This window comes from Lagopus muta, chromosome 18, assembly GCF_023343835.1.
Source record: "Lagopus muta isolate bLagMut1 chromosome 18, bLagMut1 primary, whole genome shotgun sequence".
Lineage (NCBI taxonomy): Eukaryota > Metazoa > Chordata > Aves > Galliformes > Phasianidae > Lagopus > Lagopus muta.
Window position 1 is genome coordinate 2,176,835 of NC_064450.1, and position 27,836 is coordinate 2,204,670.

At 49.7% G+C, this 27,836-nt stretch overlaps 2 protein-coding genes across 3 annotated transcripts; both read left to right on the forward strand.

Annotated features, from left to right (window-relative positions):
• Positions 1-437: 437 nt before the first annotated feature.
• LOC125702198 (TBC1 domain family member 24-like) lies at positions 438-7,414 on the forward strand. Its single transcript, XM_048965151.1, has 7 exons — positions 438-586; positions 1,555-2,587; positions 2,808-2,966; positions 3,898-3,961; positions 4,730-4,825; positions 5,084-5,360; positions 6,589-7,414. The coding sequence occupies exons 1-7, from the start codon at positions 475-477 to the stop codon at positions 6,732-6,734; spliced, it is 1,887 nt and encodes a 628-aa protein (XP_048821108.1). The 5' UTR covers positions 438-474; the 3' UTR covers positions 6,735-7,414.
• Positions 7,415-7,972: 558 nt separating this feature from the next.
• CFAP52 (cilia and flagella associated protein 52) lies at positions 7,973-27,566 on the forward strand. Of its 2 annotated transcripts, XM_048965152.1 has the most exons (14): positions 7,973-8,110; positions 8,865-9,064; positions 9,726-9,862; positions 10,760-10,888; positions 11,931-12,030; positions 12,468-12,581; positions 19,573-19,673; positions 20,354-20,524; positions 21,842-21,990; positions 22,970-23,115; positions 25,111-25,262; positions 25,816-25,918; positions 26,150-26,261; positions 27,033-27,566. In XM_048965152.1, exons 1-14 carry the CDS (start codon positions 8,041-8,043, stop codon positions 27,224-27,226), a joined length of 1,878 nt encoding a protein of 625 aa, XP_048821109.1. In that variant the 5' UTR covers positions 7,973-8,040; the 3' UTR covers positions 27,227-27,566. The 2 variants fall into 2 exon arrangements, with proteins under 2 accessions (XP_048821109.1, XP_048821110.1); XM_048965153.1 differs by lacking the exon at positions 10,760-10,888.
• The last annotated feature ends 270 nt before the right edge of the window (positions 27,567-27,836 follow it).

The following is a 27,836-nucleotide window of genomic DNA, read 5'->3' on the forward strand; positions in this document are numbered from 1 at the left end:
TGCAGCGTGCTGCCAGAAGGGCATCGTTTTGTCCTCGCAGCCCCAACCCCTCTCAGCAGCTGGCTCCCAGCCCTCACCGTTCACGTGCTCCAATTTCTCACTCCCTGAGACCTGCACCATCCAGCAGGAAGCGGTTCCCAAACCATTTACCATGTTTATGCTTTCTCAGCTCAAGGACGGTCCTCCCTTATCCCCTCACCCTCTCCCTGCCCGGGAGTGAACATGAAATAAAGGTTATCCTTGGGGAGAAAAACAAACCACGCAGTTCAACAGCTGTGTTGCTGTTTTGATACCTATCTCATCCCCTCCCCAGCCTCGGCGCACCGCTGGGCACAAAGGGGTGACCGATGCGCAGAGCTGCTCCACCCCTCGTGCTATTTACACCAAACACGTGCCCCGTGTGCAGAAGGTGCATTAAAAGCAGGGCAGCAGCTGCAGTGGGGCAGCAGCACCGGGGCTGTGTGCAGTGTGTGCATGCTGCAGGTGGGGCTCAGCCTGCCCTGTGCCCCCGAAGGGGCGGCCAGAGCCTTCCCTGCACAGCTGGATGGGAACGCTGGGGACGGTGATGGCACCAGCACTGCACAAGGTGGGTGAGCACCATACTGGGGATGGGGCCTGGGCTGCAGATATGTCCTGAGCCAGGTGCCTGCAGCCGGGTAGGCTCAGAGTGCGGTGCTACTTATGGCTTCTCTCCTACTGCAAGTACAGGGGCAATTTGGGAATCATGGCAGCACCCAGAGGTACAAATAACCCTGCTGCATCCCCACTGTTTTAGCCTGGTTTTTATGGCTGTAAGCGTGGCTGTGCTGAGTGTTCTTGTGTGACCCCCTGTGTTCTCAGCCTGGTGCTCTGCCTGAGTCCCAGCCTGGCTGCTCAGAGCAGCATGAGATGCTCTGCAGAGCTGAGCTGGCCGTGCTGGCTGGGCTGAGCCTAAGCAGGAGCCGAACTGAGCCAGCACGGTGCAAGCAGACTCAGATGCGGCCCCCTGCATGTGGCACTGTGGCTGTGCCGTGCTGTCCCTGGGTGACCCCCTGAGTCCAGAGCAGAGAGGTTTGTCTCTGCACAAATCCACAGGTGGGATCCGAATCTCTCCGCCCTCTCCTGGCTGAGTGAGCACATCTAACATCATATACTGGAGAATTAAGGTGTGTGCTAATTGGCTGTATCCTTCTGGCTATTAGCTGCCTGGCACAACTCCGACGGAAACAAGCGGAATGTGGGGCTGAGCCCGACGGTAACACCAGGGAAAATACCTCTGCTTTCTCCCTAGGAGGAGCTCAAACCCTGCTCACGGCGCTGTTCTGAGTGCAGCCATTCCCACTGCCAGTGCTTTTGCATACAACGGTGCCGGGCCGCCTGGCTGGGCTCACGGGGACATGGGGAACAGGGACCTGCTGGGGGCTGAGCCCCCAAGGGATGGGGGGCTGTTCTGCCCTTTCCCTTAGCAGGGAGAGGTATTGCTATAGGAGGAGGTGCTCCGGGACCTCACTGGGCTGTGCCAGGGCGGCACTTTTAGTGGGGTGCCGTGTGGGATTAAAGCTCTTTGTCCCACAGTGGTGCTCAGCTCCTCTCCCGTCACCGTCGTGGTCACACCGGAGGATGACACGTGGCACATCAGCGGCTCCTGTGCGGGCGGTGGGCCATTCGTGGACTGGGACCAGACGCCAGAGGTGGAGCAGCAGGCAGATCCCCCCGATGACACGCTCAGCCGGCCTCCCAAGGAGCTGAAGAAGCTGGCGAGGGAGGGCTGCTGGGCTGCCAGCCGCACGCTGAGGGCTGCAGCTTACCGGCACCTGTGCCAGCGCGTCGCCTGCCGCCTCGTCACACCCGATGCCCTGGTGTATGGGGACGTGGCTGCACGGCTCTTCGGAAAGCACGGCGCCAGCTCCCACCCGCTGCCCGACTTCCTGGCAGGCTGCTCCCTGCCCACGTACTGCCTCAACATGGACGGGGTCACGGCGCTGAAGAAGATCCTCATCTGCGTTGGCAACCTGTTCCCTGACATCACCTACAGCCCGGCGCTGCCCTCGTTGGTTGCTTTGCTGCTGCACTACAGTGAGGATGAGGCTCAGTGCTTCGAGAACATCTCCCGCCTCATCGCCAGCAATGCCCCCCACACCAGCTACATCGACCAGTCCTTCCTGGCTCATCAGGCCTCCTGCATGACGTTTGGGGACCTGGCCAACAAGCACTGCCCGGCAGCACACAAGCTGATAGCCAGCACGTCTGAGAACGTCTTTGAGGTGTACTCTGAGTGGCTGTCGTGGCTCTTCCGCGACCTCCCCTTCAGCTACGCCATCCGCGTGTTTGATGTCTTCCTGCTGGAGGGGCAGAAGGTGCTGTACCGCATCGCCCTGGCCCTGCTGAAGCAGTACCGGCTGTCGGTGAGCTCTGCCGAGCAGGAGGGGACTGACACCAAGGCAGAACTGCAGGTCTTTGTGCAGAACATTGCCCAGCACGTCACTGTTGACAAACTCCTGGAGAGAGCGTTTGGCATCCGGCTGTTCTCCCGCAAGGAAATCTGGCTGCTGCAAATGGCCAACAGGAAGGCACTGATGGAGAGGGGCATCACCATGGTGCAGGGCAGGTAGGAAGCCGGCCTGTTTGCCCACAGTGCCAATGATGCTCTTGGGGCAAAGTGGGTCAAAAATGGGCTCTAGTGGACATGGAGCACAGGGGAGCTCCAGCGTGTCCCTTGGCTGTGGTTATGCTGCACAGACACTGCTGGGATCGTGCACCCCCTGTGGCACATAACGGCACATTATGGGTTCACCAGCTGAGCACTGACACACTCCTCTCTTTCACAGGCAGTCCTTCCACCTGGCCGTGGACATGCAGAGCTTCAGCTCCAGCATTGTATCAGCTCAGGAGATGCGCATCATCTGGTCCTGGATCCCCGAGCGCTTCTCCCTCTTCCCCCCACTGCTGCTCTTCTCCACCTCAGAAGATGGGTGCAGCCTGCAGAGGTGAGCGTGATCTACCGGGCAAGCTGGGTCAGATGGACAGACATAACATTGGGTAAGAGTTACTGGTATAGAGAGGAGCAACTGCAACATCTGTGGGACATATCTGAGGTCTCCTGGGGACGCTCCTTGAAGACCCTTTGAGCAAGGAGTGCCTTCTTCAGTGGCACATCGTGCTGAGGCTGCACAGAGCAGGCCAAGCTCAGGTACCGCCCACAACGGGGGAGACACCAAACCCTCCAAACTCAAGCTAAGAGAGTCCAAATGCCATAGTCAATGCCCAGATCTGCAAGAAGTGAGGGAAGTGCCAAGGACCCAGTGACAACTGCAGAGCAAAGGGCATGGGGAGAGCAGAAACATCCCCACAATGCTCCATGCTGGTCATGTCAATGACACACAGCTCCCTGCTGCATGGGGAGATGGTGCAGGGACTGCCTGGCAGCTGGACGCTGCCCACTACATCAGTGGCCCATGGTTTTCCATGGGGTTTATTTGGGGCTGCTGTAATTCTTGGCATAGTGTCCATGCTTGCGCCATGAGCATGTCCTCAGCACAGGGGAGATGAGTGAAGGCCACACAGCAGCATGTCCTGCAGTTTCACCTTTGCACAGCGGCAGTGGGGCTCACAGGGCGGGTGTCAGGCAGGAGCTTGGGCTCCAGGCGGATGAGAAGCACATCCAGAATAAATGCAGGAAATAAATTGCTTGGGAAACGGCTCCATGGAGTGTCCCCCCGAGCCTGGTGCTGAGAGTACATGGGTGGATTTTATGTTTGGATTTATGTGAGTTATTGCCTGTGCTGCTGAGCAAAACTGATGCCTTAGAAGTCCCAAAGCCAGCTCCCCAATGCCGGCACCAACAGAGGAGCTGCCCAAGCTACGTCCCTGGGCTCAGCCCTGCACCAACGCAGCCTCATTGTGTTTTAAAACTCCCAGGTTTTACTCGTGCTGTGAAGGTTACGAACCGACGGTGCTGCTCCTAAAAACAATGGAGGGGGAGGTGAGTATTTCTTGAGCAGGGAGGTGGGCTGTGCTGTGTGACAGGGGAAGGTGCCCCCTGCCACCAGTGCTGGCTCCATCGCTGTGCTGCAGGGGCACCAAAAGGCAGCTCAGACACTGGCTAAGGGGGAGGGCTGCTGATAGAAGAGGAGTCTGTGAGATGGAGAGAGGCCATGAGAGAGGCGTTGTTGCACTTGGAGACTAAACCACGAAGCCTTTGCTAAGCAGGCTTCTCTGAAGTCAGCAAATGCTTTGCCTTAGCGAGGACTTCCTTTCAGTGCATTAAATGCAACAATCCCTCCTTGACTGCAAGAGCAGCCACACAAGGGAAATGGAGTGAAGTAAGGACAGCTCTTAAAATATTTGAAAGTCGTGGAATAACTGCAGAATTACCTGAGCCAGGCATCTTCCCAGGGACTTTGAGAGTGGCTCATAAACTCATATTTTATGTCTGCACTCTCTATCAAACAGCAGAGGCAAGCTCTGTAAATGACTCAGCCATCCTAGAGATTTATTGGCCAACAAGTCCTGACCTCCCACCCCCAGCATTCAAGTGCAGTGAAGAGAGAAACACTGCTGCCCCCAGGGCCTTGTGCAGACAAGGAAAAGTGACTTACAAAATCTTGTTTCCTGCATGTTTTAGCTCATATTCTCCTGTACACAGTCCCAGGGAGAGGCAGAGCCTTTGCTGTGCTGAGCACACAAGAGCTGGCCTCAGTGGAGGCTTCCACCTGTGCTCCCTGACAGCTCCCTGTGCTCTCTCCCAAAGGTGTGTGGGGCGTTCCTCTCCTCTGATTGGAGTGAAAGGAAGAAGAACGGGCTGACATCAGGCTTTTTTGGGACAGGGGAATGCTTCGTGTTCACTGTAAGTCAAATTTATGCTTATGGGCTTGTCTTCCATTGCTACTTTATTCCTCTAACTCCAGGCACCGTGGCACACCATCCTTTAGGATGTTCTGTTAGAAAAAAAAATGGAAAACTATTTCCCAGAGCATCCTTAAGGGATGACAGTGAGACAGTGTGTGCTGCAGGGAGGGATCCTGAGCTGTCCCTCCCCTGCTGCACGTCGTGGTTCACAGGCAGCCATGCAGTGATGCCCCAAGGGCTTTCTCCTGCTTCCCAGGTGCGCCCGGAGATGGAGAGGTACGAGTGGGTGTTGATCAAGAAGCCAGAGCTGGCCAAAGCCATGCCACGCTCGCGCCAGCGCTCACCATCACCCGTTCCCACACCTCCGCTCAGCTCCTCCCCAGACAGCCGCAGTGCCAGCCCCAACCTCCTCACCGTGCCTGCACCGCAGAGGAAGGGCCGCCTGTCCCCGTTCCTGGCTATCAGGCATTTCCTCCTGCCTTCCAAAACAGCCTCCATGTTCATGTCCGGCTCTCGGGAAGGGATCGTTATCGGTAATTACCTAATGGCAGGCACCTCTGTCAGCACACAGCTGCTTTGAAAAGAGCTTCCCCTCCAGGTTAAAATCCAAGCTGTCCATAAGGCAAAGACCTCCTGTCTTAGTCAGACCCCTGAAGTCATAGAATCATAGAATCACCAAGGTTGGAAAAGACATAAAAGCTCATCCAGTCCAACCATTCGCCTGTTACCAATAGCTGCCACTAAACCATGTCCCTCAACACAACATCCAGTCTTTCCTTGAACACTCCCAGGCTCGGTGACTCCACCACCTCCCTGGGCATCCATTCCAGTGCCTGACCACCCTTTCTGAAAAGTAATACTTCCTAACGTCCAGCCTGAATCTCCCCTGCTGTAGCTTGAAACCATTCCCTCTGGTCCTAAGTCAGGGGAGATGAAGTCAGTCTTCTTCCTCAGGTCAGCAGGAGAATGAAGGGCTGCACAAGGGCACAGATGCCCTTTCTGAGAGTTCCAGAGCAGGTCCCAGCTGAGCAGGAGCTCTGCATCCTAAACCTCCCAGCCACATGTGGCAGCCATGCCCTTCCTGGCCCTTTCCTCTGCGTCTTGAATGACGGAGGGCCACAAAGATGGTGAAGGGCCTGGAGCATCTCCCCTATGAAGAAAGGCTGAGTGAACTGGGTCTGTTCAGCCTTGAGAAAAGAAGACTGAGAGGGGACCTGATCCAGGTCTATAAATATCTAAGGTGTGGGGGGCAGAATGGCGAGGCCGGACTCTTTTCAGTGGTGAGTGGAGACAGGACAAGGGGAAATGGCCGGAAACTGGAGCATAGGAAGTTCTGCACAAATGTGTGCAAGAACTTCTTTACAGTGAGGTGACGGAGCACTGGAACAGGCTGCCAGGGAGGTGGTGGAGTCTCCTTCTCTGGAGATGTTCCAGACCTGCCTGGATGCCGACCTGTGCGACCTGCTGTAGGGAACCTGCTTTGGCAGGGGGTTGGACTCGATGATCTCTGGAGGTCCCTTCCAACCCCTACAATTCTGTGATTCTGTGATTCTGTGACTGAGAGGAGATGCGGGTGGGGAACAGCTTGCAGAAGAGCCAGGCATGATCCACTGGGGCAGATGCACCAGCTGTCTGTGACAGCTCTGTGGTGTGGCCACAAGAAATATTGCTGAGAGATGGGTACAAGCCCAAGACCTGGCCAATGCCTGCTGGGGCAGCAAAGGGTGACCACAGATCCCAATGCCTGGTGTGCTTTTGCAGGTGGAGGGGGAGGCCAAGCACTGTCCCTCGATGCCAACCTGCTCTGGGGACGCACGGAACCCTGCGAGACCTTTGACAACCCTCCGCTCTGCCAGGAGAACTTCAAGGTGCAGCTGCTGGAGGTGTGGGGCTTCCAAAATACTTAGGTCCCATGGGGTCAGCTCCTCACTGTGCTGCTCACCAAGGCAAGAACAACACGGCACCAGTCACGGCTCCAGCATGACTGCTACGATCCCTGCCAGCAGCTCTGTGTGCCTCTGCTCGCCGTGCTCCTCTCCACTGTCACCGGCCATGGTTGCATGAGGGCCATGAGTGTCAGGAAGGAGACTCCTCCCACAGCTCAGACACAGCTCCACCTGCTCTGCTCCCATTCAGGATGCTAGAGGGGAGGCAGGTTGCTGTTTTCTATGCTTCCCGGGTCTGTTTGTGGCCAGCAAAGCAGCCACACCACAGCACAGGCAGCCTGGGGTGGGAATCTTGAGCCTAGACAAAATCCAGCACCAAGGTACAAAGTTCACCATAAGAGCTTTCCACACCTCAATTCTCACCCCAAGCCCAAGTGCCCCCTTCAACCACGTGTGGGTCCTGCAGCCCCCGAGGTTACCAGGACTCACCTGGGCCAGGCACCAATCCCCATCCATCATGCTGCAAAGGACTTCTTGTTTGTTCTTGTTCCAACCTGTTGATTGGAAAGCAGCAAGGCACTGCCTGGCATTTATACCTCTGCAGCCCACGCAGCCTTCTCATTTTCGTGTTGCCATAATGACAGCAAAGAGCTGTAAAATTGTATGCTGTTAATACACGAGCCTTAATGAGCATTTCCTGATTACCTGGCTCCAGACTCCTCAGTGTTTCTTGCTGTCTGACACCTGCTGGAGATTCTGTCCAGCTCCACATCCCTTGGAGCTCCCTCTTTCCTTCCACAAGGCCATTTCCCTTCCGCAGAGATGTGCAGGGTGCCTGGCAATGCACAGCCCTCCATCAACCATCCAGCCTGACCTTCCCCTCGGGCTCCAGCACGCTGCCTTGGGAAGGGCAAGTAAACACAGACACAAGGACTGCTCTGCAGAGCCCTGGGTGTGCTGCAGAAGCCTGCAGGTCCCTTCAGTGCCCCGCCTGCTGTGTACGTCAGGTCAGAGCTGTAAATCACAGTGACTGCTGGTGCCACCTTGCTGGTAACCCGATGAGTCCCTGCCATGTCTAAAGAGACGCTGCACCACTTTCCTCCCTATGCTTTATTCCATTACTGCATAAAGCTCAAAATTCTTGGAGAATAAAAAAATAGCAGCGAGGCTTGGTGGCTCGGGGGACTCCTCATGGGCTATGAAGAGCTTTCCTAGGGGCTCAGCACCGCCCTGAGTCCCGGCCCAGGCCCCGCCCGCGGCCCCGCCTCACAGCGCCCCCTGCTGGCCGTTGCCATGGCGCCCGCGACGCCATCGTGAAGCGGTGGCGATGGCGACGGCGACGCCGGAGGAGAAGGAGGCGGGGAGGCTGGAGCTGCGGGCGGCCATCGGCTTCAATGGTACCTGCATTACCTGGGGAGAGGAAAGAGAGGGATTGTGGGGGTAGCTAGGGGGGGTATGGAGCAGCTTGGGGCAGCTGGAGGGGGAAATGAGGCACCATAGGGGCAGGTGGAGGGGCTGTGGGGCACCTGGGGGTCACGGGGGGGCAGGTTGGGGGTAGGCTGGGGGGCTGTGGCTGTATGGGTGCCTGGCCAGGAGCAGAGCTGTGCACCACGTCCCTGTCTGGGGGCAGGAGCTCAGGGAGAAGAGATACAGGCTTCATAGCAAGCAAACTCAGGCTGAATAGAGGGATTCGCTGCTTATTTATGTCTAATTGCCCAGCTTACTGGAATGAGAGAAGCTTCTTTTCAAAATAAAATCAAATCCTCTTGCACAAAGCACAGCTGAGAGCAGCCCTGTGGCTTGGCAGTGGGGTCAATAATTGGGCTTTGCAGCTGCCCAACGTCCTGAGAGATTTGCGGCTGCAGAGCTGGTGAGGTGGCCTTCACAGACCTGCAGCTGCTCACACAGGACCTGCTGTGATGAAGGGCTCCGTCCTGAGGGCCGGGTGGATCTCCTGGTAGCAGCAGAATGCACAGCTCAACCTCTGTAAAGGGCGACCTCGAATTGCATATGGGATTGTGCTGCTCTGGGTGGCAGCTTCTTGGTTTTGCCCTCGTTGTGAAGTCTAAGAGTTTGGGGAAGCATGAGCAGGAAGTCCGCCTGCAGTGCCAGGGTGCTGACAGGCAGCCTCGTGCTTTGTCCCTCCGGCAGGACACATTGCCTCAGGCCTCATCTGTCACCCTGACAACAAGCACCTTCTCTACCCGCTGGGATGCACCGTGGTTATCCAGGACCTGGCCAGCAAGAAGCAAACCTTCTTGCATGGCCACACCAACAATGTCTCCTGTGTCGTCGTGTCAAGCAGTGGGAGCTACGTTGCCTCTGGACAAGTCACCTTCATGGGCTTCAAGGTGGGCAACCCTCGATCTTTAACCACATTGCACTGTGAAACATGGGGTTCTCTCTGAGCAGCAAGAGCACTTTGTACCTGTTCTTAATTTTGATGGAAAACGGATGGCTGTGTGGTGGGAGGGCGCTGCAAAGAACGGGGGATTGAGGCTGCTCTGCTGTTGGATGTGCCTTGATGTTTTGGCACAGTATTAATTGCTCTCCCTAGGATCAGGGTAACTAAATTGAGGGATTTCTTAGTCCTGGTCCTTTTTATTGAAAGTGTTGTGGACATGTGGCAGCCTAAATCCCATTAGATGTTAATTAGTAAACTCTGTCACACTTAAAGTTGTTAATGGTTTAACTTTTTAATGCTTATTTGAAAAGAGCCTGAGGCAGTGGGAAGGAATCAGTTATTTGCTTTTTCAGCACTTTAAAATCTCAGTCAAATACTCTTCCAAAATAGGTTTCATGTAGTAAACCTTGATTCTGGAATGAATCAGAGCTTCTAAGCTGGAAATTGGAGTAATACTTGGTACAGCACCTGATGTGAAGCATATCCCTATTGCAGTGCACTGGGCTGAAATAAGCTAACCTTCTGCTGGGCTGCTTCTGAGAAACTCCCTTCCTATCAGAGCATTTCACAGCTAATGCTCTGGCTCTGACTTCTGCTCTGGACTGCAGGCAGACATCATTCTGTGGGATTTTCAGAAGAAGGAGTTGCTTGCCCGGCTGTCCCTTCATAAGGGTAAAGTTGAAGGACTGGCATTCTCTCCGAACGACCTTTATCTCGTGTCACTGGGAGGCCGGGATGATGGCAGGTAAAGGTTTCCCCTTCCTGAGGAATGATTCCTGCCAAGTTGCAGGGCGCTGAGGGACGTGCTGAGGGGATTCCTCAGGACTCCTCCTCCTGGCACCCTGCTGACGTCTCTTCAGAGCATCCCGTGTGAGGGAAGCTGGGTTGGTATGCTGGTGTGTAGGGCAGGGAAAGATGAGGGGAGCAGCTAATTCTGAAATTGGCTTTGTCACCCAGAAATGGTATGACAACTGCATTGTTGTACGGTCCTGAAGGACTGCAAGTGGAATAGAAGGCCGTTTTAAATTAGATTCTATGTAAGATATTTCACAGAATCACAGAACTGTAGGGGTTGGAAGGGACCTCCAGAGATCATCGTGTCCAACCCCCTGCCAAAGCAGGTTCCCTACACCAGGTCACACAGGTCGGCATCCAGGCAGGTCTTGGACATCTCCAGAGCAGAAGACTCCACCACCTCCCTGGCAGCCTGTTCCAGTGCTCCATCACCTCACTGTACAGAAGTTCCTTTGCACATTGGTGCAGAACTTCCTATGCTGCAGTTTCCGGCCGTTCCCCCTTGTCCTGTCTCCACTCACCACTGAAAAGAGTCCGGCCTCGCCATTCTGATATTCATATTCCATATGATTTGACTCTTGCTCGGGAGGAGGAATCCACCAGATGCACATCCCCACCTCCTTAGCAAGAGATGTAAGCTGCGATTCCATGTATTTGCACGAAGGCTTTTCTTGGATAAACTGTCTACAAGGTGACTTTTAGTGCTTATCAAACTGCAGGGAATCAGTCCTTAGTGCTCATCCTTTTGGGAACAGACTGCAGGAAGAAAAGTTTTGGTTTTTTTTCTGCTAAGTTTTTAAGTAGCATTAAAAAGCAAAGTATTTTAAAGCCTTTCCTTCTTCTGCAGTGTGGTTGTGTGGGATGTCCCCAGAAGAGAGGCTGTCTGTGGGAGCCCTGCCTCAGCCCGGAGCGCAGGCAATGTGACCATCGTGCAGTGCTCTGCCTGCAGGGACGAGATGTTTGTCACTGCTGGAGTGTAAGGCTGTATTTACTACAAGAACCCCTGTGAGGAGAAAAAGCCCATAGACCCATCTCCTTTTTCAGAGCCTTTACTTAAATAGGAGGAATATTAAACATCACTGTGCTCGTGGTTTTGCTTTGTTTTTCTTCTCAGCGGGCTGATGGATAACCAGCAGCTTGTCTCTTCAAAGCATTTTTCCTTGTTCTACACATAACAGCGTGCTTTCAAAGCAGCACACACCAACCAGCATGCTTCATTTCTGTTCTTTACACTGGGATTTTTGCTCAGAGGGAATCTCAGCAGTCCTTAAAATATTTAGTTCCCAGTGTTTGCACAAGAAAAGCAGTCAATGCACAGCTCCAGGCAGCGCCCTGTTAATGGAAGGAGAATGATATCCTGTGAACTGTTGGATCTTCTCCTGTCCTTGGCAATGTACAGCTGGTCCCTGGCCTGTAACACAAGTTGTTACAAGAAGTCACATTTCCCATGGAGCTGAGGCAGCCCCCATGTATCTACCCTGACTTTTAAACCTGCCCAGGTCCTGCATTTCCCTTTAAATCAGGGAAAGGCTTCAATGCCCTTGGCTGCAGTTGCACGTAGAAGTGTTGGTCTTTGCAGTTGTAACACTCTGTGAAATACAGGGGTGACAGCAGTACTGTGTTGGTTCTTAGTTGTCAATCCAACTGCGCTAGAAAATAGTTGAAAGTGCCTGGTGCTGCTCATTTGCTGTTCTAAGAAGCAGGGTTCCCACCATGCATGTCTCTTTGGGGAATTAATATCCAGGTTATTACGTGCCTTCCCCATAATTTCAGTATGAATTTTTGCTGAGCCTTTAAGATTTTTGGCTTATCTGGAAAAAAAGTTACCATAAGAGACAGCAGAAAAGACAAAGGATTGCTTCTGGCCTCCCCGGTGTTGTTCTTTTTCCTCCTGATCAAAACTGCAGCATAATGTAACCTCATAAAGGTTGTTTCATTCTCCTAATAATGATTGAGCTGGGATATTTCTGGCATCCATTCCACGCACAGATTTGGTTTTCCTCTGTGCTTTCCTTTAGTGAGACCATTCGAGTATGGGAGCTGGATCTACCAAACAGAAAGCTCCGACCAGCCGAATGCCAGACAGGGCAGCTGAGGAGGGTGATCACAAGCCTTAAGGTGAGCATCCGCCACAACGATTTGGCTGAACTAAGCAGCTCTCTGCAGGGTAGAGACAGGCTCTGAGCTTTGACAGTGATGCTAAGAATGCTAATTATGACTGCATGGTGGCACTGTGGTTGCTACATGCTGGCTCATGGCAGATGGTCTTCCACAGGTTCTTTATCCTGGGAAAAGTCTTTTGAATGCTTCAGAAGGGAAGCAGCGTGCACTTTAGTCAGGGGCTCAAGAGAATTCAACTTTTGCTTCAAAGTATTTGGTTGGAAAACATTTTACACAGATCCTTGTGAGTGCTGATGTGAGAGCAGTGGCTGTGTGCCCTGAGGGTAAATCCTGGCAGTGTGCTGAAATAAAGCTATTGATGCAGCACAGAGGTAGGCTTGGGACAGGAGCCTCAGTATCTGGACCACAATCTCTTTTTTCACTCTTCCTTCTAGATAGCAGATGATGATAATTACTTTTACGTTGGCACATCAACTGGTGATGTCCTGAAAGTGAACACAAGGAACAAGCTGATGACTGATTTTGGGCCTCAGAAGAAGTTTTCGTTGGTGAGTAGAAGCTCTGTCATTTGCATCGTTTTCCTTATCCTCCTCTTTATTAGTGGCTGAAATTAGGACAACCTCCAGGAGAACCATCAGAAAGCTGGTGCACAAGCTCACATCCTTCACAGAGGATGAGTGGAATGGGAGTCAGTGTGGCTGTGTGTGACGCAGTGATGTTCAGGTGAAGGGAGCACTGCGAGCTGCTGAAACAAACAGAATGGGAGCACAGCTGCGGAGGGGCAAGGACCAGAGTAAAGGCAAACTGAAGAGAGAAAAGCTGAGGGGAGAGAAGAACAGCCTCTGTCCTGTCTGTGTGCTTCCTGTGTGCAACCAGAGAGTCCTGGGATCGTAGCTGTGCCAGCAGAATTGCCTGTGGGTTAAGTGGGTCAAGAATGGATTCAGCTGAAAAACAGCACCTGCAGCAGGGCAATTTTTGCAGCTGTGTTATTTACAGGAGGGCCTCACAGTCAGTTACCAGCACAACTGGCTGAAAATACAGTAAAAACTCACAGGTAAAGCATGTCTCATTTTTTGTTAAACCTAAAGATACGGCTTGGTATCAGTTACCCCCACTGACCTCAGAGATGGAAATCCACGTGCTAAGAGTTGCAGCGTCAGTGACTTGTGTCAGGATTTATAGGGCTGAGTTTCCTCTGCAGCCTTTTAGTGCCAGCTCCCAGTGCTCTTGTTGGCCCTGCTTTAGGCAGGGAGGGCTGGGCTGGATCAGGGCTCCCGAGGTTCCTCCCAACCCCAGCTGGTCTGTGGGTTCTCTCTGAAGCCTCGTCTCCATCACAACTTTGTTATATCACTTTGTTGATAACCATTCACCAGTACTTCATTTAAAGCAGTGCGCCCTACATGCACCAGGCTTGCCGTACCGAGTGCTACCATCACAGCCCTGTTTGAATAGTTAGGTTCAGTGGGTCCTCCCAGGCTTTGCTGGGATTTCTGTGGCGCTACTGAGAAATTACAGCGTAAAAAGCTGCTTCTTTTTGGCTCCTGTTTTGAGAGGTTTGGTCTTTTACCCTTTTCCCACAGCACTTGACGTTACGTGGCTGTCTGTGCTCACAGGCTGGGCTCCAACTGACGTTATTTGCAGATTTCAGTGTTCCATACTTTTGAAAGTCAGTCCCCAGAGTCTGTGTGTGTTGGCACCTGTGGAATACACAATTGGGTTCTGCTTGGAAGAATCTATTTGAGTGACTTTGCTCAGCATCGCAAGGAGCTCTGGCAGAGCCTGCTATCTAGAATTCAGTGCTTCTGGACCACATTAAGGTTTCTCAGCTAAAACATGATCTGTGCTCTTTCCTTGTACATTGCTATTATCTGTGCTCTCCCATCTCATGTTATTACATTATTATTATTATTATTATTATTAATCTACCCCTTATGACCGATCCCTGTAGTAGCTTCAGCTTCCCCACTCACGAGGCAGAGGTCTTACTGAAAATATCACTGTAGATAACACAGTTAAAGAGTTTATGGTAGTGCTTATGCACAGCTGGGACAAAAATGAAAAGGCTGTGCAGCGTGCATTGGCTCTATTGCTTTCTGAGTTCTGAGAGCTCAGCCTCCTGACCTCAAGGTTCCTTCAACAAAGTTTCTTTGTTTGCCTGCAGTTGGGACTTGCAGATCTCTGTGTAATGATCCACGGACAGGAATGTCTTCTGGAGGAGGAGCTTTTGGCCTTTTGTTGGCAGAGAGTTGTAATGAGAAACCATGGGCAACAGCTAGAACGCTTGCTCTTGGTTTCTCTTTATTTGTTGCTGTGTTTGTGGCTTTTTGGTGGAGGGGATGATACAGAAAGAATTCAAACACTTTCCCGAAATATTCCCTTTCACAAGGTTGAATGTATTTTGTGATTCTATTAAAACCCGTGAAAATCAGTGAGCAGAGAGAGAAGCGATAGAGATGGAAGTGCTGAATATACTGCTGGAGAAAGAAGCAGGCCTTGTTTGGGGCAAGCACGAGTCTGACAAAAAGTTTGAGAGAAAATCATCGGTAATTCCCAAATAAAAAGCTGTTCTGGACTCGTTTATCCAGACCTTCTGATCTTTGCTTTTAACACGCTTACATGTGAACCCAGTCATACAGACCTACATAGATACCAGTCACAGCTTCTGCATTACCAGTGCATGCCCACCTCCCCGGGACTCCTTGCAGCCAATGAGGCCTTTAAACATTCTCACTGTTTATCTATCTATTCCAGAAGCTTGGAGAAGTCATCACACTTGGTTTCCCCACTTGCTTTGTAGGAATGTAAGGAGTTTAATTCTGTGTGCATGCTAAGTGACAAGAATGTACGCATTTTGTTTTCCTGATAAATATTCATCACACTTATGATTTCTAATGCACATTAGAGCTCTTGTGGACACATCTGTGCAGTTTGCTGTTGCAGCAGCCCTCCAGCAGTCATCCTGCAGTGTTTTGCATCCATCTGTAGGTGTTCCCATGTCCTGGCAGAGGTCTTGGTACTGAATATCCCTTCCCTTTTTAAACGCTGGCATGATTTCAGTCCTATATGTAGTATTACACGCACAGCCTGGAGCACCTGGCTGCAGCCACACAGCGTTCTGAACTCCCTTGCCTTCTGGAGTGGGGGAAATGTGCCAAAAGCCTTTGAAACAAACCCTCACAGAAGATACACGCACCTTTGAGACCATCACTGAAGAAGCAATCAGCTGGGGTTGTTAGCAGGAGGCAGTGCAGTTTGGAAGCCGAAGGACAGCCCAGGGCCTCTTAGTGAAAAGCAGAGGCTGAGGCCAGACCTTCTTCCCATCCATATGAAGAAGAGCTTTGGAGTATCACTAGCTTCAGCTGGCATTGCTTGTAATGGTGAAAAGCTGAAGAAAAACAAGAGCTTTCAACATGCAAGAGGCTGACAGGATGCTAGGGAGAAGGTAAAATCCCACAGTGGATGTCACAGCTGTCAGCCAGCCCTGGGGATGAGACCCGAGCTACCAGGCAATAACCCAACTTACATCTTTTTACTTTGGTGGTAGGCAGTGGCAGCTAGGTGAGAGAAACCGTGTGTGTGCTTTGGCAGGGGGAGAGGCAGGAAGACATTCACAAACAGTGCGGGGCTATTTGTGGTTTCCATCCAGCATCCTCTATCGTGTTACTCAAAATGATGCTGCGTGTTTGGACACTTCTGCTCATAGGCTCTTCTGTCAGGTGCTCATTTCCTCTCTGCTCTCTTCCAAGAATCTTACCAATGCAGTGTCTAACATGGGAAATTCATCAGGATCCCAGTGCAAAGCAGTGTTGTATCATCAGTGAGAGCGTGCTGGTGCACTTTTATCTCCAGCTGCTCTCAGACCCACCCTCTACTTCCAGCTCTCCCTTCCTGGCTGCATACCACGATCCCCCTTTCTGCCCACCCAGTGCACATCCCTGCACACAAACTGAATGTTGTCACTGTGCTGTCAGCAAGCCCTCTCGGTACACAAATCAGCTCTAATGTCTTATGACAGAAGTTTCCAATTGTAGCACAGCCTTCAATATCAGAAGAGTATTTGTGCAGGTAATTTTTCAGGTAGAAAATGCAGCATTTATCAAAGCAGAAATGTTCCCAACCTTGTTTTCACAAAATGTAGTACATCGTATTGCTAAACCTAGGAGCAGTGATGGCTTCTTTCTCTGCAGAGCTGTGTGCATTCCATGAGATGCAGCTCTACCTGTGGCATGTAGCACTTAGCACCAACAATTCCCAGCTCCCTGCCTCCCTCCTTTGGAACCCCCCTCGTCGCTTTGCTGCAGTTCCCCCTCCAAAGCTGTATGTGTGTGAGCATCCCTGCAAGCCTTGGCAGCAGCATCACCAGGGAACTACAAGACAGCGGCATGCCCTGAAACTCCATCCTGGAGTAACCCCACGATGAGCAGGCCTTGAAAGAGGGAGGTTAGCTGCTGCCCAGTGAGGGGGAGGTGTGTATTGAAAACAACTGTGGTCGATCTTAGAGAAACGTTGCCTTTAGATCTGAGAACATGTTTACTGTTCAACGTGATCTGAAGTTGTCTTTGTTTCTGTTTTGAAGAGGAGTGGCACGTTTGAAGCAACTTGTTTCACATCTCAGTGGAGTTCAGTGCATTGCTGTCACGACTGTAAATACAGTTTTACCATTTATTCCCACTGCAGGCTTGAGGAGCTGTAGGGTAACCACTCAGATACAGAGTGAGATGCAGGACTGCAAATGGATTTTCAGTAATAGTTGGATATTTTGCAAATAAACAAAATATTTTAACAAGGTGGACTGGATTTCACAGAGCACCCGAGAACTCTGCAAGAGATCAGAGTGGGACAGAGAGCAAGTATCCCTGCGGGGGGGGAACACACAGGCTGTGCTTGTGCTGGCATCTTTGTTTATCATCACACTTCAAAGCTGCGGTTGCCTTTTGTAAAAGGTAAATAATGAATGGCGATATTTTTAACCTGGGTTACCCTCTGCGTTTCCCCTACAAAAGGACTGCCAGTGTTATAAAGCAGAGCTCTGGCTGCATCGTTAATGTGAGCTGCATGAATAACAAGAGCAACTCCCAGAGCTGAGTACTTGTGGGGATTCCAAGAGCAGCCAGGAGAAGGAAGAAGCACAGTTACTAAACCCAGCCTGGAATCAAACTGTTTTTGAGAGCTTCACAACCAATCCCGGTCACTTTCAGGTGTTCCCTTTTTTCTCTTGACAATACCTGCTTCCCTCCCACATTACAAGAACCAAAGAGAATACCTGCTCAGCCTCAAAGTGGCTCTAAGAACCCTAATTAGCAAAAAGCAGAAAGCGGTAATCAGATCAACTATGGACTCGCAGGTGTGATTTTCAAGGCTGCCACCAGCCGTAGAGCTGCACCCTCAGGGCACAGGTAGGTAAAGCAGCCTGCAACAGAAAATACTGCAGAACAGGGGATCCAAAGACCCTGAGATAACAGGGGTTGGTAAAACGCTGCCGATGCCTGGTCAGAAATTTTGCAAAGCAGAGTTTGGAAACAGCTCTGCTTGCGGATCGTATTTTTAATTAAAAGCACTCCCTTTGTTCTCGTGCTTAAGCAAAGAATGTTTGCATGAAACCTGGCTCCCTGCCTGGCACTGATGTGGGAGCACAGCATCCAGTGCCTCCCAGCGACTGCCGTGACAGCAGTGGGCTGCTGCTGCTGGAGGCAGGCTCACAAGTAATTGCAGTGAGTGTAAATTATAAATCAGGATTGGTTTTATGCCAGTTGGTCGGGATTTCGTTCCCTGCCATCCACGTGGGGTTGATCCCAAGGTTGCTCAGTCCCTAACCTGCAGTGCAGGCACAGGATTGATGGAACACCAGGCAGAAACAAATGAGAAGCCTTGGTGATACTATGGAGGATAAGGAATTCATCTATTTTAGGCAGCTATCTACATATTGATGTCTTTTTTTTTTTCTTTCCATTAAAAAATAGAAGCAAGAAAACATCCTTTGCTTCTGCTTGTTAGGAAAACAGAGCCAAAGTAATTCCTCCACATTCAGCAGTCTTTCTCTGTAGCTTTTGCAGCATCTTTTCTAATAGCATTGACCTCTAAACAGCTCAAATGTCACGTCTGTTCTCTTCTGTCTTGATTTCTTTCTCACATTCCTTAGAGCTTCATTCCTTTCCACAGAGAAAACGGACACTTTCTGGCTTTCATTCTTTTAAACACGCTGCAGTGTTTAATCCTGAAATACACCAGGGATGGGCCAGATTAATGGCTGAAGAGAACAGAAGTGCTGGGTGCTACTGCTTAGATTTCAAATGCTGGCTCCTGTGTACGTTCAAAATTCAGAGGTCAAGTACATGGCAATGATTCCCTCCTAAAGTATAGATGAATCATTATTCTGATTTACTTGTCAGCTCTGCTTTGAGAATCCACGTCTTTTTGCTGTGACAACACGAAGCTCTGGGATTCTTTGTCCAGAAGAAACCCCACCAGTCACAACTTGTGTTCTCTATGAGCCTGGACTCAAAGGCAAACATCATAACGCTGTGAAAGTACATCCTGTATGTGTGACTTTGCAATGGAACTTAGGTTTCAGACCAAGTTTTTGTGGCTCCTTTGTTTTCTTTCCTTTTTTTTTCCCCTCCCTCTCTCCCCAGAATGTTTTGCTGAGTGAGAACAACAAGGTCTGACCCCAGAGAAATGCTCTCACCCCTTTTGCAGCCACTTTGCGACTGTCAGAAATGGTCAGTAATGGATCTGTTGTCTGTGTATGGCAGACCAACACTACTTGAGGAGGGGAAAACAGCAGCAGGCTGACTTAGTGAGGCTGGAAACGTTGTGGCAGGACTGGGGATTGATTTCCTTCCAACTGTAGTGTGGTACTTCAGCTGCTGGAAAAGCATTTCTGCTTTTCCTAATGGCTGACCCCCTGTGGGTTTGCTCATCTTAGCTAATAGCTGAAGCCTGTGCTGATGGGCTGTCTGATTTCCAAAGCCTTTCTGCCACAAGTGTGTTTTATCAGTGGTGTGTGTGAGGTGGCACGGGATGCTTCAGACACCGAGAGGGGCCTGGAATGCAGGGGGTGCATCCTAAGAGCAGCTTTGCCAAAGGGTGCTTAGGCTGAGTTTCATCTTCTGTTGTTTTCATCCTTCTGTTGTTCATCTATAAAGAACCAGTGGAAGGCAAAGTGGAGGTACTGATATAAAATGATAATAAAAATAATATAAATGATATAAAAATAATAATATTGCTTGCTGGAGCAAGGTAAGGATGTGTAAATTCCTATGTGGTCCTGACTGCACGGAGGGCTTCATTTTGATGCTGTTTACCTTAAACTCTCCCACTGTAGATGTTCATATATGCCTGTAATTAATAACTCTTCTTCCCATTCCCTCCAGAGAACCATTCTTCAGTCTGAGTCAGTCAGAGAGTGCTGATAGAGCCATATGTGAGCGATGTGGACACCGCCATGGGGAGCATCATTAAGGCACCACTGAGTTATTCAGCGTGGCTGTGTTTGCCACTGCTTCCATCCAGTTGTGTTTTAATCCCCTTCTCTCCTAGGGAGTCACGGCGTTGCTTTTGCTGAAGACAGGAGATGTAATAGTTGGCACTGGAGGAGGGACTGTGGCGCTCTGTAAAGGCTCAAACTACAAAGTGATGAAGTGAGTCTGCAGGTGGGGGATCAGAGGGGTAGAGATGATGGCTGTGCAGTAAGGACCAGTCCTTCCTATGGAATGGCACAATCCAAATAAGCCTCGGGTTTTTTTCAATCCTACAGACAAAAACAGGTGTTCTTAATCTAGATGTTATGTTTGCAGCATAAGGAATTTGAAGCAAACTGGAAATTTCTGGGTGCTTCTGCATTACATTGCCCTACTTGTAGCTCATTTTAAATGACCGTTGTCTCCTTGTAGGCATTAGGAGTCAGATCCTGAACTGATGTAAAGTGGGACAGGTCTGTTGAAGTCAGTAAAACCATGTTTTACTTACATGTTCCCTTACACCACCTGAGGAAGATGAGTATTTGCCATTTAGAAAGTGTTTGCTGGAGAAAGTGCTCTCTGATTTCACAGGAGTGTCTTAAAGCGCTGGAGTGCTCGCAGGGCTTTCTTCTGCATGTGAAATAGCTGCAGGCTTCACTTTTCAGTGGGAGATTTGAAAATCAGGCTTGCAGCTAGTCACTGCATTGTTTGAATAGGCAACTTCAGCACACAGCTCAGAAGCAGCTGAGCTCTGTACAAGTGTAACCATCCCCACGAGTTCTAAGCTGAACGGAGATGTTGTTCAATGCGGGATATTTAAGTGCACTTGAGCAAAAATAAATCCTGCTTTTTCTTACCAGGACCATTCAAGTTCAAGGCGGTGTCACTTCCCTGACACGCAGAGGTCAGGGCCACCAGTTCTTTGTGGGGACGAAGACGTGCCAGATCTATCGGGTTAACTACACGGCCTTTAAAGAGGAGCTGATCACCACCTGCCACAGTGAGGCTGTTCACGACATCGTGTTTCCTTCGTGAGTACAGCTGGCTGGGATGCTTTGGGCTGCCAAGGGAGCTGCAAGTAAGGTCAGGAGCCGGTTGTTTCCTCCCCAAACAGGGAACGGCAGCTTGATCCCAAAGAGAATGTTGATTTGGGGCATGGTGCTGCGTTGCTTCTTGATGCAGCACAGATGATCAGAGCTCGTCAAGGTGTAACACAGCGGACAGGGGAAGTGCAAAATGCCCTCCTCCCTTGTCACCGGCCTGAAAAATCCACTTACTTCTAATTTAATGAGTAAATCACTTGGCGCTTCAGGGTAATGTGATGCTGATGATCCCAACTGGCACATCTGTGTCACAGGGGTGTTTGGATGAGCAGGCTTTAGTGATGAATGTGAGGACTGTGGTTCCATATCTTTACATGCCTGTTTTAAACATCTTATTGGTTAGCTGCTCCTGAGCAGTGCATGTCACTGAGCAGGAAATACAGGCTTAATTTCCCTGTTCTGGTGTATTTCAGGACGCCTAAATTGCTGATGCTGTTCTGCTTTGTAAAGCACCTGCACAAGCTTGGCCTGAGAGAGGCTGCACTTTTGCTGGGCCGATTTTCCCTGTCCTGCTTTGTCTTGCTGGTGATTTTGAACAAAAGCATATGGTGCTCTCTAAATTTCACTCTCTGTTGTATCCAGAGGATACGTGCTTTGGTCGTCTTTGTGCATAACTGATGTATTGCCTTATGCCAGTTGGAGTTAATCTCATCCTGCAGAAAGCAGCGGTGGTGGCATAAAACCATGCCCAAATGTCTCCTTTTGTTTGTTGCTTATTTTAAGAGCTCATTTCAAAGAATTCAGCCCCACAGGTTTTGAAATGTTGCAGGTCTTTTTTATTCAAACGTACCAACTATACTATGAAAGGCTTTTACCATTTCCCCTATTGCCTTCAGCAATGTTAAATAGGAATCACCCAGTAAGCAAGATAAAAAATGACATCTTTACAATGTGAGGCTGCTGTTGGTCGTCGATGTCAAACCTGGGCAGTCAGCACCTCTACCCCCACTTTTCTCTCTACTGTCTACAACACTTCAGGTTTAGTAGGGATTCCATCTGGGAAATCAGCAGCCCAACTTCACTAAAGCAGGGCGATTTCCTTCTGCTCCATTCAAAATTCACCATACACAGGTGCCAAACCAGGGGAAATCTTTGTGATAAAGGTCTTTCAGTCTTAACAACTGTGATCCCTACTGTGTGGATCACAGCTGAACATCGGTAGCAGCTGAGCTTTAAGGGATGAGTTAAGATCTGATGCAGAAGCCGTGCTCTCCTCTCATTAGCTCTTCTCTCTGACCACCCCAGTGGGACTTCAGACTTGTTTGCAACCTGCTCCAAAGATGACATTCGGGTATGGCACACCCCAGAGAACAGGGAGCTCCTCCGAATCGTCATCCCCAACATGACCTGCTATGCCATAGAGTTCATGAGGGATGGCAAGAGCATCATTTCAGGTAACGGGCATTCCCAGCCCATGGGTGAGTCCAACCTGTAAGCGTTATCTAGTGTAATAAACGTCATCAGTACGTGAGAATGAAGACAGGCATGAGCTGGGAGCTGTCGCAGGTGATTGCTGTGACCACAGGCCTCTTTGCTAGCTGCTGGTCCAATGGATGTTGCTCACAGAGCACAGATCCTGGCACCGTAGTTGCAGGATTATGGGGAAGGGGAGGTTCCTTGTTTGAGATGTGATCTCCAGCAATCCAGAACTTTTGTTGGGTCTTATTCAAAAGGCCTAATTCTAAAATGTTAACACTGATGTATGGAGCAGACTAATCTATAATGTACGTAGAGCAACTTTGGCATAAATTCGGTGCCTGTTGCCATGTTCAGGTTGTCTACACAGGAACTGCTGCAGTTCTAGAGTAGCAATGCTGCCCCTCTGCTATTACCAAACCAGTTTGAATCATAGAGTCATAGAACAGCCTGGGTTGAAAAGGACCACAGTGCTCATCCAGTCCCAACCCCCTGCTGTGTGCAGGTCACCAACCAGCAGCCCAGGCTGCCCAGAGCCACATCCAGCCTGGCCTTGAATGCCTGCAGGGATGGGGCATCCACAGCCTCCTTGGGCAACCTGTTCCAGTGCCTCACCACCCTCTGGCTGAAAACTTCCTCATATCCAACCTAAACCTCCCCTGTCTCAGTTTAAAACCATTCCCCCTTGTCCTATCACCATCCATCCTCATAAACAGCCGTTCCCCCTCCTGCTTATGAGCTGCCTTCAATTATTGGAAGGCTGCAATGAGGTCTCCCCAGAGACCTGACAGTTTGCCCTCAGCCAGAACCAAGAAAAGGTATTAAATTTTAATAGTTTATGCGAGGCTACACAGTATAAAGGAACATAATAAGAAAAGGGTTTGTTTGTAATGGAAAGTAACGACAGCATGAGGAAAGACTCTGTGCCTGGATGATCTGTTTCTTTTTGTTCATCAGCTTGGAACGATGGAAAAATCCGTGCCTTCATGCCAGAGAGTGGACGGGAAAAGTATGTCATTAACAATGCCCACAGCCTGGGGGTGACAGCGATCGCTGCTACTAACGACTGTAAGCGGATCCTCAGTGGAGGAGGAGAAGGGCAGGTAATTTCTTGCTTTGAAAGCCCAGAGCAGCTTTGTGCCTCATCACAGGACCTGGGAATTGTCTGAAACTGCTCAGTCAGAAAGGAACTATTCTGAACTCACACTTGAGCAGAGGACCGGGTTTGAAAGCATTAGCCTTTGATACGTGCAAATCTCTTGTTCTCAGAGGGTTTCCTATGAAACAATGCCCCGATTTCTTCTGGCATGTTAGTCTTGGAAAATCATTCTAATGCAGAACATGCTCTTAATCCTTCCTCGTTTGTCTCTCCCCCCTGTTTGGCTTATCTGCATTAGTCACTGTTTGCAAGCCTGCGTCTCACTGTGTTCTAGCACAGATTTGCTTTCTGTCGTTTCTCCTGAAGCCAGTCAGATACAACCTGTATGAATTCAGTTAACAGCACAGCATTCACCTTCTGTGGCTGTGTCGTCTATGGGCAACTCCCTGATGCTTTGGGTTGGTGTTACCTGACTGAGGTGATAAAGTTAATAGAAGACTCTAATAACTTGACTTCCAATACAGTTATGAAAACATTCCAACACAGAACTCAGAAGGCATCAGACTTGTGCACTTCAGTAATATTATTCCAGCAGTTAAAAAATAACACCATGTTCTCTGTCTGCTCCACACGCTGCCTTTCATTGTGGCCTTTTGCAATCTGTAAAAGAGACGCTGTTTTTTCCTAAATTTTAAATCACACAAGCATTTTTTAAATATATTAAAATAGATTTGGAAGGCTCGCGTTCAGTTTCTTGCTTTGCTTTGGACTTCCTCCCTGCAGTCTGGCGTGCTCTCAGAACCAGACGTTTAAGTGCATCCTGATGGATTTAACTGCTCTTAATGCCTTGTTTCTGTACCCTGCTCATCATGTGCAGTGTGCACGCTGAAGATTGCACAGGAAATCTTGAAGAGAGGGGCTTGCAGATCTCAAGCAAATCTCCCCATCTTTCTAAATCAGCTTGTGCCTCAGCTCTCCTGCAGAGTGATAGAGAGTGGTAGCAGCAGCACTGCCTTGTCTCACTGCATAAAGACATCAGAGATGATGAGCCACTTCAACCCTTCACTAATAAAAGCACAGTGAAGTACCTTGGATGATTAGTGCTGGAGGATGCAGGGGATGGAAGACCTAGATTCCGTATGAGCACACAGAATGGCACAGGCTGCGGTTAGTTGCTCTCTGAATTGAAAAAGACAGCTGGGACAGAATTAAAGCTAGAAGGCTGGTTAAGTAGAAATGAGAACTGCAGGGGGGCATTTGCTGCATTCATTCAAAAGGCAAAGGAGTGCTCTGAAATGCTAATGGTTCTGTCAAAATCAATCATCTGAAAGCTCTGATGGCCGGGGTTGCTTGAGGTATCTGAAGGCTCTGATCATTTAGGCAGCAGGAATTGGACGTGTCCGATTCGGATCCCATAGGTAACTTAGCATCAGACTTGAAAACATGGAAGGTGAACGTTCTCTGCTTTGGATCTCAGCGTGCAATAGTAAATTTGCACTAGCATTTGACCTTAGTGAAATGTAAAAGCAAATTGATACCACGAAGTTTGGCCCTTATGGGACAGCAAATGCAAGGTGTGAAGGATCAAGTGGAAATATTGCTGCCCTTACCTCCACTGGGAAAAGAAATGCTTTCAAGGCATGTATTCCACATGAAAGATTCAAAGAGCTGTTTTGTATTTACTTGCTAGCATTACATATGTACCACAAGTACCTGGTAGCTTTTCAAATTCAGTTTCAGAAGCACTGTTCTTCGATCCTTAAAACACAGCTGGAAATGCAGCATGGATTAGGTGCTTATTCTTGATGGAGAAATGAGTGAGCTGAAATGTGGGTGAGGAGGGCTCTCGTTTGGAGCTAGAGGAACAGAGAGCAGCCTGTTGAGATTCTGTGGCTATACAAGTTGTAAGGGAAATGCAGGGCTTGGGGAAGCTGTGGCATTCTCCTGAGCTCAGACAAAACTGGATGGTACAGAATTGATGTTTGCTGCTGATTTCCAGGTGAGGCTCTGGGCAATTGGTGAGAAAACTCACAAACTGGAAGTAGTTCTGAAGGAGCACATTTCTGCTGTGTCTTGTATTAAGATTAAGAAGAATGACAAAGAGTGTGTCACAGCCAGCCTTGATGGAACCTGCATCATCTGGGATATCGGGTAAGGAGGGGGGTTGGTACTGCAAGGTGCTTACAGTGCTGGAAGTGTCCGTGTTGGGTCACTGTGTCCTATTTGGGACACCATATGGTGAGAAAGAGGGGGAAAAGAGCCATAGAGAACTAAAATGGGGAAAGATGGGAAAGAACAATCAGTCAGGAAAGGTGGAACTTCCAACACCGGAAACTTTTCAGAGCAGTTTAGACAAGTTGTTCTGCTGTATCAGATCCAGTTCAGATTCTTGACAAGTTATTGCAGATCTCTACTTGTTCTGCACTGTGATGGGGACAAAGACTTTTTTTGCATAGCACCTAGCAAGGAATCTGGATTACAAATCTTTGTTTTGTGTGATAGCAGATCAAAAGTCCCGTGACACAGCATGGCGGGGAACAGAACTGATGACCCCAATAGGTATCATGAAGCCCTGAACTCATCTAAAACCTGTTAACGTTCAAGTAGAAAGATACCTGATGTACAGCACAAGTAGAGAGAGTTCAGGCAGTCAAGGTTTGGGTTTTGACCTTATTGCTTGCTCTTGTTTTGGGGTGTTTTGCAGGCGCTTTACAAGAAAACAAATGATTCTGGCCAACACACTGTTCAAATGTGTGTGTTACCATCCTGAGGAATACCAGCTGATCACCAGTGGGACAGACAGGAGGGTAAGCCAAACTACAGCAGTTCTGTTGGTAATCACTGCAGAACAACATCTGGTTATGGTTCATAATCACACCAGGCTGCCATCAGAGCAAGCTGTGCCAGCTAGGGAAGCTTTCCTGGGGAAGCAGAGGCTCGTGATGAAGCTCCTGTACTTCTGAAGAAGTTTGTAGGACAGCACCGACATCTTCGTGCTGTTTATGCACAGCTGAACTTGTCTCTTGTCTGCTCTCTAGATTGGATACTGGGAAGTGTATGATGGCTCTGCTATCAGAGATTTGGAAGGCTCGCTATCGGGTTCCATCAATGGGATGGACATCACATCAGATGGGGCAAACTTTGTCACAGGTGAGTGAGTGGGTGAAACTAGAAGAGAGGAGGCCATGTTAAGACCAAGAAAAGCAAGGCAATGAAACAAAGTCTTGGTAAAATAAGATAAAAATATAAAGAAAATTCAGCTGCAACACAGAATAAAACAAATAGGTGCAGAAAAATACTTTGGAAGAGGCTGTGATCCAGACATGGAAGATACTATGGTTCAGTCTTGCAAGATGTAATTTAGAGGTGAAGACAGGTTCGAATGTTCCCAAGGGAGCACAGGGCTCCTCATTTGTTTTCATCATGTTTGCAGTGCACCTGACTACTTTTCCAGGTGTCCTGCTGGCACTGTTAGTTTCCTGGCACACGTGGCTCCAGGTTCCGTTCAGCCTCAGGCTCACACGTTCCCAACTGTGGTGACATCTCTTCTGGGAGCTGACTGCTAGCACAGGGCCATGCTGCTGTGCACACTGAGCTAAGCCAGCAGGCTTTATGCCAGCACCAGTTCCTTTAGGGAGCCTGGTGACACTGCTGGTGAAGGGCCTTTGGAGGACCTGCCACACTGGTAGCAATTGCTATTCACAGCTTACAGCAGGCTGCTGGTGCAGCGCCTGAGTGGCCTAATTGCCACCACCTCTCTGCTTCAGCTGAACAGAGGTAGGCTTTGCTATAATGCTTAGGACAGCACATCCCATCCTTCTTCAAAGAGTGCCCAAGTATTCTCTGCCTGTCAGCCAGGAACGAAAAGCAGCACAGCAGGGCTCTGCGTAATCCTCCGTTCTCCCTTTGTGCCCAATGCAGGTGGTGACGACCACCTGGTGAAAATGTGGGACTACAACGAGGGGACGGTGACCCACATTGGAGTGGGCCATAGTGGCAACATCACCCGACTCAAGATCTGCCCTGAGAAAAAGTACATCGTGAGTGTGAGTGCCGATGGTGCCATCCTGCTCTGGAAGTACCCTGCCCCTAACGCAGGAGCTGCTGCTTCCTAAGACAGCCCTGCAAGTCCGTCCTTCTCAGAGCTGAGGTTTTTAAAGCTCTTTTATTATTGGAGGAGATGCTATTTTTCTACTCTCTGGTATGAATTTACTGGATCTTCCAGATATCCTTTCTAGCACTGAACACACGGGCCTGATTTTTAGCGGGGAGGCTAATTTCATCTTCCACTTAGTTTGGAGTGGAAGTTTTCACCGCTCCTGACAACCCCAGGCTGTTACAGCACTGCTGTTTGGTTACTGCCACCTTCCCTGACAGCCCCCCAGTCTGCTCTTGTTCATATGGCCGCTCATTTGGGTGCGCTCTCTCCCTCCTCTCCTCCCAATCCCTTGCTGTCCCTTTCCTTAATGAATAACTTGTTGTGTAAATTCAGTCTTCTGTGTTCATTTTAATTTGTCCTGATTGAGGAAAAAGCCCTCAGCTCCTGCTCAGCTGTTTGACTATGAAACTCTTGAGTCAAGCTCTTAAATCAGTGTTCTCAAAGGAATTTGGGGTCTTCGGGGCTTCTTCATTTGCAGTGCCCAATTTAAAGCTCTGTTCAGAGGCCTGATTTCCAAGAGTGAGAGCACAGCTATTTCCAGCAATGCCAGCTGGACGCATGCAAAT

Bases quoted from the DNA above. Each gene is read 5' to 3' on its own strand.
- CFAP52 (XM_048965152.1), top strand. From the start codon at position 8,041: ATGGCGACGGCGACGCCGGAGGAGAAGGAGGCGGGGAGGCTGGAGCTG. The intron at 8,111-8,864 runs GTACCTGCATTA...TCCCTCCGGCAG, and splicing joins GGCGGCCATCGGCTTCAATG to GACACATTGCCTCAGGCCTC. The intron at 23,116-25,110 runs GTAATTTCTTGC...GCTGATTTCCAG, and splicing joins GTGGAGGAGGAGAAGGGCAG to GTGAGGCTCTGGGCAATTGG.
- LOC125702198 (XM_048965151.1), top strand. From the start codon at position 475: ATGCTGCAGGTGGGGCTCAGCCTGCCCTGTGCCCCCGAAGGGGCGGCC. The intron at 2,967-3,897 runs GTGAGCGTGATC...TAAAACTCCCAG, and splicing joins GATGGGTGCAGCCTGCAGAG to GTTTTACTCGTGCTGTGAAG. The intron at 4,826-5,083 runs GTAAGTCAAATT...CCTGCTTCCCAG, and splicing joins GGGAATGCTTCGTGTTCACT to GTGCGCCCGGAGATGGAGAG.